This window comes from Numida meleagris, unplaced genomic scaffold, assembly GCF_002078875.1.
Source record: "Numida meleagris isolate 19003 breed g44 Domestic line unplaced genomic scaffold, NumMel1.0 unplaced_Scaffold218, whole genome shotgun sequence".
Lineage (NCBI taxonomy): Eukaryota > Metazoa > Chordata > Aves > Galliformes > Numididae > Numida > Numida meleagris.
Window position 1 is genome coordinate 195,674 of NW_018363981.1, and position 12,405 is coordinate 208,078.

The following is a 12,405-nucleotide window of genomic DNA, read 5'->3' on the forward strand; positions in this document are numbered from 1 at the left end:
AATGTAATTATAATTTTCTTTCTTCTCACTAGAATGCTATAAAATCACCTTCTTCCCAATTCAGAGCTAGTCTCAAGACCAGGAAGAAGCAACTTTTTCTTAAAATACAACTATACACTTTTTTAAGAAAAAGCCAATTATGCTTTGGAAGATGTATTTGCAGTTCACATTTTGTCACTTTGCATGCCACTTTACTCAGTGTGGATACACATGAAATTTCCTAGGTGTAAGATTCAGATTAAAAAAAAATAATTACAAAAATAGCCTTGTTGACTTCTTTACAGCTTGTCGACCTTTTCTGAAGTTATACCAGGCTACGCAACCTGTGTATACATCTGGAATATAGTAAGTCTTAGGCATTTTCCTTTATTTTTGAATATGTTTTAATTCTTACAATTTCAGAATTACATAATCTTATATTTTTGTTTGCCTTTTTTTTTATCTCCTGTTAAGTAGCGTAGAATCAGAAAATCAAAACCGAATCTGCATTGCTATAGAGCCAGCCCAGCTTTTGAAAGGAGATGTAATGGTAAGTTAATGATATTGAATGAAAGTCTAGTATTGTGCTGTTGAGATTATTGTCTCTCTTCTGTTTTGCATTTTTGTAATAACTAAATACACAAATTGAACTAACTGTTGCAAAAATAGAGTCACATAGAATCATAGAATGGATTGGGTTGGAAGAAACTCTTAAGATCATCTTAGTTTCAACCCCCTTGCTATAGTCAGGGACACCTCCCATTAGAACAGGCTGCTCTAAGCCCCATCCAGAATGGCCCTGAATGCCTCCAGAGCGGGGGAATCCACAACCTCTCTGGGCAACCTGTTCCAGTGTCTCACTGCCCTCACAGTAAAGAGTATCTACCTGATATCTAGTCTGAATCTACTCTCTTCCAGTTAGAAGCCACTTCCCCTCATCCTGTTGCTACATGCCCTTATAAAAAGTCCCTCTCCAGCTTTCCTGTAGGCTCCCTTCAGATCCTCGAAGGCCACTATAAGGTCCACCCAGAGCTTTCTCTTCTTCAGCCTGAAGAACCCCAGCTCTCTCATCCTTTTCTTGTAGGAGAGGTGCTCCAGCAAGAATATTCACCCACTAAAGTTGAAATGGAAAGTTTTAAAACTATCACTCATGGTTTCCTTTCGCTAAACTAACATATTGATTCTTAAACTAATGTACTAATCCCTGTTGCTAAACAAATCAACCTATATCATGATGGGGGAGTTTGGGGCTGTTTGGCCCTGGACTGTGGATTCGATGCAGGTTACACATGATCCCATCTGTCTATCTCCATTTCTGCTTCCCTGTTAGTACGCACCCTTTTGACTGTCTCCTGCAGCTCAGTCACCTGTCGCAGGAGGTCCTTCACCTTGGTGAGTTTGCCACTCACCTCTGCTCCAGGAGCAAGGTACAGGCACTTCCTGCCGACAGCTGCTTCTTCCTTAACAACTCTGTCTGGGTGGAGGCATTGGTAATGTCCAGGGTAGGTGGTGCATACTCCCCTTTTAGAGCTGCAGTCATAGCTTGGCGTTGAGAGCTCACCATTCTGCCACAAGGGTTAGTTGGAATGAGTGCTACTTGCTTCTGCAGCTGGCTGAACCTCAGTTCCCTGATGTATGATTTACTACCCCAGCTGCTGCAGCATGCTATGGGTGATGCCCACACTCTGTTTGCCTGCCCTACGCTTGGTAGCAGTGATATGTTGCCCTGAGGCTTCTTTAAGGGATGTGGGCATAGTCTCTGCAATGCCTATGGCGTGTCAGCCTCTCTAGTGAGAACTGCCCGTAGCTTTAGGGTCGCTCTATTTTCTTGGTGATTCCCTGGCAAAAGAAGCCCCCGAAACCTCTTTGTACCTTGAGGTTGGTTGCTCTGGTTCTGGCCAAGCTAGCTCCAAAGCAGCTGCTCTTGATGACTGATATACTACAAAGTAGGTGAAATACTAAAAAGTTGTTTAATAGTTTAGTTACCATTCTTGATTTTTACATGATTGAAAATTCCTGTAAAGCAGAGACTGGAATGTTTTACAGAACCAAAATAATTTCCCTCAGCATGTCCATTCTGTAGCATCACCAAGTACAGTACTATCTATAGTTCTATCTTTATAAAAATTGTCTTGGGGAATATTTGTAACTCAATGTTAGATTATCCTTGTCCTGCATCTTGGCAGGCAAGATCCACAATCATTAGACTAGATGCTGTTCCCTGTGTGCAAAGCGTAACTATCACTGCATTTCAGCACTGTCATGTTCTGTCTCTTTGCATTCTCTCTTGCTTGTGATTTGCAGTTATGTACGAGGTAAGTAAAAAAATACAGTTGCTGTGCCTTTCAATTAAACAAAGAGGGCAGGGGATCAAATAAAATGAATAAGTATGGGGTGAGAATATATTGTGAAGTGTGAGTATTCCTAATGTATATATTGCTAGTAGGTTTCAGAATGATTTTTTATATGATGTACTTTTTTTAACTGAGAAATGTTAGAATTGAATATTTCCTGTTTTCCTATTCCCTTTCCTTTTTCCTTTTTTTCTAAATTTTGAAATAATCTTTTATTTTCTTCCTCCTTCTTTCCTTTACTCTTTCTGCTCTTCCCCATTCAATTTAATACATCTTTCTTTATTTCTTGCACTGAAAAATGGGCAAGAGAAACAAATTTTTAAATATCCTGTTATAAATTGTTACGTTCTGGAGGTTTGGGACAATTCCAGATTCAGGAAGATCTGTTGTGCTTATCAGAGGGGTTGTTGATGCCTACACAAATTGAATACGTAACAAAAGAAATCAATCTGAGATGAATTCAGTATATGTAAAGTATTTAAAAGGAAAAATGAGCAAGCAATTTTTTCACTAATGGTTTTTGAAAGAGATCAACTTCATTAATCCTAAGCTAATACTGAATGTAATTCTTCTGAAAAAGCCAGCATCTTATTCAGCATGTTATTATTTCTGAAACAAAGACTTCCATTCAATTATGCATCTTTATTTGCAATGATTAAGCAAAACCATTAGGGGTTTCAGGAAAAAAAAATACAGGATACTCTGCCTCCAATTCCAAAAGATTTATCTAATTGAACAGCATGGGTTCGAAAAAATTTGTTTGAAAGGCTTCCTTGTCTTAGGTTTAGAAGATTTGTTAACACAGTGATGATACAGAAAAGCCACAGCTGTTGAAAAGGTGCACAGACATCTGTAAATGCATGTATTTCCCAGCATATTTCACTAGCTTGTATTATTTTTTTAGTAGGGCATCAGATGATAATGGAGTCAAAATTCCAAGCTAGACTTCAACTCTTAGCTCTTTGAAGGCAACAGAAGAGCAGCACTGTCTTCCTTATGGTCACTAGTTTAACCTAAATTTCTAAATAAATCACTCTAAACAAACTTCAAACGCTTTTTGAAATAAAGAACATGCAAGTCATCTACAGTGATCAGACTGGAAAGCTTTCTCAAAAATGAAAGCCATATCTTGATTGTTTCTTATAGTCATCATCATAAAGGTGTCTGATTAGAATCACTGGCAGCTTACTTCTATTTCGGTATGGACTTAAGTGAATTTCTATATAGACTAAGTGTTTTGAAACAGGCTTAAATTGTTAAGATGACATTCACCCGCGAAAATGTTTCTACCTATCAGGTCTTTATGCATTGCTATTCCTGTTTCTTTCACAAGTTTGGTTAGAATGAGAACTTCAGGAGAAGTTATTTTTCAGGTGAATGACTAATCTGTTAATTGAAACGTAGAGGAAGGATTGAAGTTTAAGCGCTCTTGCAGGATGGTCTGTAGGGCTGCTGCTGAAGAAACAAATACCTGTCTCAACATGAATAATAGGAAGAGTGTTTTGTTGAGTCAAACAGATCTTTGGAAACTGTTACCTTTATTTTCCTTCTCCTGAAAAGCAGGATGCTTTAGACTCAGTTGGGCAAGAGGTGGGGGCCGGTAGTTCATTCAAGGCACCTTATAGCCAAACCCATGTATGATTTTTTACAGATGTGTTTTGACTGTTGCTTTCCATGTCTTTGCTGACAGGTAAACCTGGTATATGGTCTAAAATGTATCACTTTTTGTATGCACCATGTCAGTTCTGATCAGCTGCTGGAATTAAGGCATCAGAGGGTTAGTGTAATGAAGGACAGAAAGCAAAAGCTTATGTTAGAATTTGAAATCCCATAGTGTGAAGAATTTCTTAGCAGTTTCATCCCAAACCCCTACACCTTTTTTGTATTAATCCAGTTCGCTTCCATTTGAATAAAAATTTGTTCCTCGATTATTCAGTATCTTCTTTCCAGAATACACTTTTTTTCCAGTCTGGCTTAGAAAAAGATTATTGTATGTTACTTTATTTTATTATTTTTTGTTTTTAATATTCAGTAGCATACTTAATTATAAAATCCTGAGATTCCTTTCAGTCCTGTGACTAATGTAACCAAAATGTTGATTCCTGTATTCCTTTAAAAAAGCTTGGTGATTGTGTATTGCAGTTGACTAAGAAGTGGTAAGTAAAATATCAATAGGCCTGATCTAAGGGAAGGTAGTGTTAAAGAGTAGTTGTGTTTTGTTCACTTTTAGACACTCAAATTCTTATTCAATGTGATTTTTCAGAGTTCTGTCTTTTTCTAGCCCAGGTGTCAATAATGTAAGTTTCCGACAATAACATAAAAAAAGATCCTATCATCACTAGAGTAGGCTTAAAGAAATGTCCTAGAATAGATGTAATCAGCTTGTATGACTTCTGAGAAGGCTTCTAAAACCTCTGTGCATTCTTTAGTTATTTTGAAATGGTTGTGCTGTATATAGTTCTATGTTATAGTTATATGTGCTATTATAGTTCTATGCTAATTTGGCAGGTGCCATGAAGATGTATGGATATGAATCGGCGTTCCAACATAGTAATGACAAATGTTGTGATTCTGAACCATAATCTACTGATTGGTGACTGATAGTGATAAAAATAGGGTTTTTTTTGTTATATATCCAGAATTATCTTGTCTTGGGCCTGTGTAATTTTAAAGTATTGAATAAAGCATACCCCGCTTGTTACAACATCAGTGATATCTGCCGAAATATGCATTGTGTCTGGTTTGTTTGAGATCTAAGGCACAAACACAAATTTGATATAATTTTTTAAAATTCCATACTAACGTGTTTCTTTCTCTTTCTAGCTGAAGTGTTATCATAAAAAATACCGATCAGCTACTCGTGATGTGATTTTTCGCCTTCAGTTTCATACTGGAGCTGTTCAAGGATATGGGTTGGTGTTTGGTAAAGAGGACTTAGACAGTGCCAATAAAGGTACTTGCCTTCTGTGATTGCTTGGATAAGTATGTGGAAGAAATGCATATGTGTGTCTGTGCATTTTATGGTAATCTTCAAGATCTGTTTTAGTATTCTTTTTTTTCTATCCTTTTATTTAGGGGGAGGGACATTACTTTGTTTTAGTTTAACTCATAGCACTGCAACCCAGGCAAAACCCCAACGAGAACAAAAGTTCTTCATGTGACTTAAGTTGTCAAAATAATTCTGATACTACTTCATTGTCCTTATCGGACACTCTCAATTTTTTATTAACAACAGACATATTTAAAACAGTGAGTCCATTAGACACCATTGCAGGAAATAAGATGTGATCATTTTTTTTTGGTGAGGATAACAGTCATAAAGTCTGATGCTGGTTTTGTGACTAGTGTGTTTGAATATGGTGCTTTTTTTTATGCTTCTGAACGAGTGTCCAAAAATGGAGGCAAAATTTTTTTGAAATATTTGAAAATGTTTCAAGTTACTCTTTGTATTTTCCGAAGAATTACTTCAATTTTGTTTTATATTTATATGAAGGATTGCAACTCTTCTACCTTATGTTACTGACAAACTAAAACCAAATATCTTTTCCTGCCACGTGTGCTTATAAGAAAGCTTTATGGTCAAGTACAATGATTTTGTAAATATACAGAACTATTTTAGATTTCTCCTGAGTGTATATTCCTTTAACATTCATGGACACCCACATCTTTTTAGGAGGAGGTTTGGGAATTGTTCATCTTTTCTGTTTTTGACTATTCTCAGAAGTAAACAAAGCTACAGCTGACACTTAGTTTTTCCTGGAGAAGGTAGGGAAAAGAATGTGTGTGTGGCTTTTTTAGAAGCAAATCACTAGATTCCAAGTGAGAAGGGAAGTGTGACAAGGGTACGTGTATTAGTAGCTGTAGAGAATTCTGATCTGGAAATGGGGAATAGCTTGTTGAAATATTAACCTTTATTTTCAGATGACCGTTTCCCTGATAATGGCAAAGTGGAATTAGTGTTTTCAGGAACTCCAGAGAAAATTCAAGGTGAGTATGTAGGAGGAAAAAAATCTTGGAAATAAACCACATTGAAAAGTATACTTATAAAACCCCAAAAACAACTTTTTCCTTTCTTGTTCCACTTCTCTTGTAGAAGATCTGAAATTCAACTTTGATACTGAAATATGTAGAATAGTGATTGGCTTAAATGTGAATAATTTAATGGAGACTCTGCATAGGAGTCATCAGACATAGTTTTAAGAGTATACCAGAAGTGTTGTTAATGACCAGTAGAAAACATTTCTTATGTCTGTGTAAATCATGGCTAGTATATATAGCTTGGCACAGCGTAAGTGACAGCAGTGGTCCTTCTCATAACCTTTTTGGATGTTATAACTGATTATATTTGTTGAAGTTGTGAAGTTTTGACTCACTTAATTTAGCACAAGGAAAGGTAGTTATAGTTTTGTTGAAGATATTCTTCATATCTCCAGAATATATCTTAATATGTCTTAAGATCATAGATAATTACTGCCTGCAACAAGAACTTAAGATCATGCTTAATATTGCAGTTTATTTCTTTTCATGGATCTGTTCTTACACATTTTGTGGTGTCCCAAAAAGTATGGATTCTGAATTAAAACTGAACTGAAGGTATTAAAACTGGAAGTATTCTGAACTGTCTCATACAAAATCTTGTGAATTGTGTGTTTTCATTTTTTTCATTATTTTAGTCTCTTAAAAACTTGTGGTAGCAGCCAGTAAGAAGTTATATTCTATCTAGCTGAACATGAAGATCGCACTTAGCTTTTTGGAAAGCTATTCAAGAAAAATGGCTTTATAAATAAACTTAAACAGCTTGAGGTGAACCTTTGTTGGATGGTAAATGCTTGAAGAGTGACCAGTTGACATGTTTGAAAAAGGATCAAGATTTTTTCAACTCTCCCTTAGAGGGCAAATCTGTGTTTTTTATCAGGCTCCAAGTTGACAGAACGTAAGATTTAAAGTAATTGGAAATCTGTTTTTAATTGCTGTCTATGGGGTTAAGTGTCTAGGATGAAGAGTTCACTTTTGAATATTTGTTTACAATTTCTGCAAATGACTGTTTCACATTTGAAAATATTACAGTCTAAATGCAAGATATCTCAGGTCCATCTCCTGCTGAATCCAGGATCATCTGTGAAATCAGGAGAGATTGCTGTGGGATTTGTCCAGCCAAGTCTTGAAAGCCTCCAAGGATAGAGACTTCACAACCTCTCTGTGCAGACTGTTCCAATGTCTGTCTGCCCTCAGAGTGAAATTATTTTTTCATTATAAAGAAACTCTAAGCTTCTCTGGATTCAATTTATTTCTGTTCCATCTTATCCTTCCACCTTGCATCCACCTGGCTCTGTTTCCTCAGTGGCATTTGTCATGGCTGCTGTCAGGTCACCCCAAAACATCTCCAGGCTGCAGAAACCCTGGTTCTTCTACCTGTCCTCACAGGGCAAGTCATTCAGACCTGACTACCCTGGTAACCCTCCCTTGAACTTGAAACACTTTATTCATGTTTTTCTTATATCAATCCCAAACCAAACACAATAATATAGAAAATAACCATCAGTGATACAGGCTTTAAGAAAGGATGAAGTTGCTAGGTAATTTAGATAACAAGCTTTCTAAATCTATGTATGACAAAAATGGCTTTTTTTTTTTTCTGCCTGCATGTAAAAGCTCAGGACTATAGTATTCTTTTCCTTACAAATTTAACTATCCTTGTTTTGAAAGTCTTACTGCTTATGTTGAACAATTTAGGACATGCTTCTCAAGACACAGCTGTAGAGTTGATAACTAAGGATTTCTTTATCCCCAGTCTAGACAGAGAAACAAAGGCAGAAAGCTGGTTTGTGTCTGTATCAATTAGTGTCAAAGCCAGTACTGAGGTCTTGATGCTCATGCTTTGCTTTTGAATCCCTGGCCCTCACCTTAATTCCCTATGGCATACATTTAAAAGGTGAATGTTATCTTATATCTGTCTAAGGGAATAAAAATGAGGATCGCTGATGAAAATTCTGAGTATGTTTGGAAGAGCATGCTTGCATGAAGCGAGACACCTTTGAATAAATATGTGTAGTCTCAGGCTCTGCAGAGTTGCTGGAGAATGGAGGAGACAACAGGGACACCTTAGAGGAACTGGCAGAGAAACAGGCTGGCAGTTTTGAGCTTTCTCTATGCACCTTTAATGTTACACTTTTCTGGTATCAGAATAATGGTTTGTAATAAAATATTATTTTATCATTCCTTTATTACCATTTCTTTATAGATATTGTGGTTTCAACCTGGGAAGAATACAGGGATGCTATCTGGACATGCAGAGATGGGATTAGGAAAGCCAATGTGCAGATGGAACTGCAGTTGGTGAGGGTTGCAAAAAAACAACTAGAAGGAATTCTGTAGGTACTTTGGTCAGAAGAGATGAGCCATAGAGAACATACCACCTCTGACAGATGAGAAGGAAGAACTGGCTACAACAGACATGGAGAAGGCTGAGGTACTCAATGAGTTCTTTGCCTCAGACTTCACTGGCAGCCAAGATTTGCATCTCTCTCACATCCCTCAACCTCACATCCCTGAACCTCCAGATGGGAAATGGGGGAGCATAATTCCCTCCACTATAAGAGCAGAGCAAGTCTGAGACTGCCTCACGAGACTGAATGTGTGCAAGTCTGTGGGGCCAGATGACATGCATTCCAGGGTCCTGAGGGAGCTGGCTGATGTGGTTACCAAGCTGCTCTCCATCATATTTGAAAAGTCATAGCTACCAGGTGAAGTCCCTGGTGACTGGAAAGTGGAAAACGTCACTCCCATTTTTAAGAAGGAGAGAAAGGAAGACCTGGGGAACTACAGGCCTGTGAGCCATACATCTGTGACATCTGTACCTGTGAAGATCATGGAGCAGATGCTCCTGGAAGAGATATTAAGGCATATGAGGGATAAGCAGGTGATCCCTGGAGACAGCCAGCACGTCTTCATCACAGGCAAATTGTGCCTAACCAATCTGGTGACCTTTTATGATGGAGTGACGACATCGGTGGACCAGGGGAGGGTAACTGAGGTCATCAGCTTGGACTTCTGCAAGGTTTTTGACATGGTCCTGCACCACGTCCTTATCTCTAAATTAGAGAGAGGTGGTTTTGAAGGGTAGACTATCTGAGTCAGGGCAATCCCAGATATGTAAGCAGACTGGAAGAGGAACACCTTGAGAGTAGCCCTGATGAGAAGGACTTAGGTGTGTCCTGGTAGATGAAAAACTTAACGTGAGCCAGCAATGTACACTAGCAGCCCAGAAGGCCACAATGTCCTAGACTGCATCAAAAGAGGGATGGCCAGAAGGACAAGGGAAGTGATTTTTACTCTTTTTCTGCCCTTGTGAGGCTCCATCTGGAGTACTGTGTCCAGGTCTGGGGTCCCCAACACAGAAAAAATGTGGAACTTTTGGTGCAGGTTCAGGGGAGGGCCACAAAGATGATCAGAGGGCTGGAGCACCCCACGTATGAAGACAGGCTGAGGGAGCTTGGCTTGTTCAGTCTGGAGAAGGCTCTGGGGAGACCTCATTTCATCCTTCCATTGTTAAAAGGGGGATTATAAACAGGAGGGAAATCAACTTCTTAGATGGGTGGGTAGTGATAGGACAGGTGGGGATGGTTTTAAACTAAAGGAGGGGAGATTTAGATTAGATGTCGGGAACGTTTTTCACTGAGAGCATGTTAAGGTGCTGGAATGGGCTGCCCAGAGAGGCTGTGGCTGTCCTGTCCCTGAAGTTGTTCAAGGACAGGCTGGTTGGGGCCCTGAGCAACTTGATCTAGTACTTGATCTAGTGGTTGGCAGTCCTGCCTGTGGCAGGGGGTTTGGAACTTAATGTTCTTTGAAGTCCCTTCTAACACAAGCCATTCTATGATTCATTCTTACAAGTTGTTTGTTCTATTGTGTCTGTCGTCTGTATGTGTAGAGCTGGGTGGACCATCTATGTTGTGTTCAGGAGATGATACAAGTTATCAGATTTCCATCATAAAAACGAAGTTCAGGAAAAAAATCTGTGCTTATTCCTTCTTCTATTAAGTATAGATAAAGATTTTTTAGTTGGTTTATATAACCTTTCTTCCCCTGTTGCTGTTTCTTAGTTTTGGTACTGGAGTTGTGGGAGCAAACTTCTAACAGTGTTCGTATATAATTTCAAACATGATTTTTGTCTCAAACAGATGTTAATTTTTTAGGATGTGAACACCTTCAGAATGATCATGGAGTGGTAGTTGATCACAATACCTCAGACCCGCTGATACGCTGGGACTCCTATGAAAATATGAGCTCTGATGGGGAAGGTGAGTAATTTTGTCATGACAGCAGATAAAATCCGTTGGCAACTGTGCAAGAGTATTTAAAAGGGAGGAAAGAGAGCTCATTTGCTTAAACCTAATGGTGCTTCGCTGATGTGAGGAGGTAGCCATCTGCCGCTGTCTATTACACTCTAGTGGCTCTTATGGAAAGAGGTGATGTCTGCAGAACTGTTTCTCCCACATTTTCTCACTCCTGTCTCCCAGCTGATGTTGTGCAGCTGTACTTCCCTTTCTTAAATCTGCTTTCCTGGAGGCACTACCAGCCTCACTCATGGCTCAGCTCTAGCCAGCAGCAGGTCCCTTTAGGAGCTGGCTGGAGCTGGCTCTGATTTGACATGGTGCAGCTTCTGGACACTTCTCAGTGATGCCACGCCACCACTACCAAAGCATTCCCACATAAGCCCAATACTAGGACTCACAGTATCACACCTGGATCTGCATGTGCAACTCCGACATTGTTGCAAGTAAAAATGGGAGAGAAGGTTCTGAATGGATGCTAAAGTTCTTGTTTTTTACAGATCTTTTGCTAATAAATAAAAGATGCATAGAGGTAAGATACTTATAGAATTGTAGAATGGCTTGCAATGGAAGAGACATTTAAGATCATTTAGTTCCACCCCCACTGCCATGGACAGGGTTGCCACTCACTCCATCAGGCTGCTCAGGGCCTCATCCAGCTTGGCCTTGAATGACTCCAGGGATGAGGCCTCTACAGCTTCCCTGGGCAGCCTGTTCCAGTGCCTCACAACCCTTGGCATAAAGAATTTCTTCTTAGCATTTTAATCTAAATCTTCTCTATTTTAGTTTAAAACCATCCTCTCTTGTCCTATCACTGTCGGGATGTGTAAAAAGTCAGCTCTCCCTCTTGTTTATGAGGTCCCTCTAGGTACTGGAAGGCTGCTATTAGGTCTTCCCAGAGTCTTCTCCAGGCTGAACAAGTCCAGCTCTCTTAGCCTTTCTTCATAGGAGGGATATTCCAGTACTCTGTTCATCTTTGTGGCCCTCCTCTGGACCTGCTCTATTTCTTTCCTTTGGTGGGGGTCCCAGGCCTGGATGCTGTACTCCAGGTGGAATCTCATGAGGGCACAGTAGAGGGGGTCAGTCATCTCCCTCTCTCTGGCCTATTTTGACACAGCCCAGGATACGTTTGGCTTTCTGAGCTGCAAGCACATGCTGATGGTTCATGTCAAGATTTTCATCCCCTAGAAACCCCCAAGTCCTTCTCTGCAAGGCTGCTTTCACCGACTTCTAATCCCAGTCTGTATACATATCTGGAATTGCCACTACCCAGGTGTAGTACCTTGCACTTGGCCATGTTGAACCTCATCAGTCTCATGTGAGCCCACTTCTCAAGCTTGTCTAGATCCCTTTGGATGACGTTCCTTCCTTCTGTCATTATCAACTGCACCACTCAGGTTGGTATCATCAGCAAACTTGCTGAGGGTGCGGTCAATCCCACTGCCTATATCATTGATAAAGACATTAAAGACCACTGGTCCCATAATGGACCCCAGGGAAACACCACTTGTCATCAGCCTCCACTTGAACATAGAGCTGTTGACCATAATCCTCTGACTGTGGTCAACCAGTACTTAATTAGCTGCTCTCCAGGCTCAGCTTTCATTGATTTTTATAATTTTCCAAATTTCACTTTGCTCATCTAATGACTACAGCAGTGAGGATTTTAGTGGGAAGCAGCATAATGTGAGCTTAACATTTTTTCCACTGTATAATTCCTGTACTTTATTTCCTAATTCACT

General features: G+C 39.5%; 1 protein-coding gene across 36 annotated transcripts in view; it reads left to right on the forward strand.

Moving 5' to 3' along the window:
• The window catches only part of TNS3 (tensin 3), a 290,201-nt gene that overhangs the window by 167,753 nt on the left and 110,043 nt on the right, over window positions 1-12,405 (forward strand). For 32 of the 36 annotated variants that reach the window (XR_002433899.1, XM_021382346.1, XM_021382349.1 and 29 more), the window contains 5 exons: window positions 285-345; window positions 454-529; window positions 5,157-5,286; window positions 6,255-6,320; window positions 10,511-10,630. Coding sequence is in view for 35 of the 36 variants with exons in the window: in XM_021382346.1 (XP_021238021.1) it covers window positions 285-345; window positions 454-529; window positions 5,157-5,286; window positions 6,255-6,320; window positions 10,511-10,630 (453 nt within the window). In the remaining variant the exon portion in view is untranslated. The remainder of the gene's footprint in view (window positions 1-284; window positions 346-453; window positions 530-5,156; window positions 5,287-6,254; window positions 6,321-10,510; window positions 10,631-12,405) is intronic. The other 4 variants (XM_021382348.1, XM_021382350.1, XM_021382347.1 and 1 more) reach the window with 3 other exon arrangements.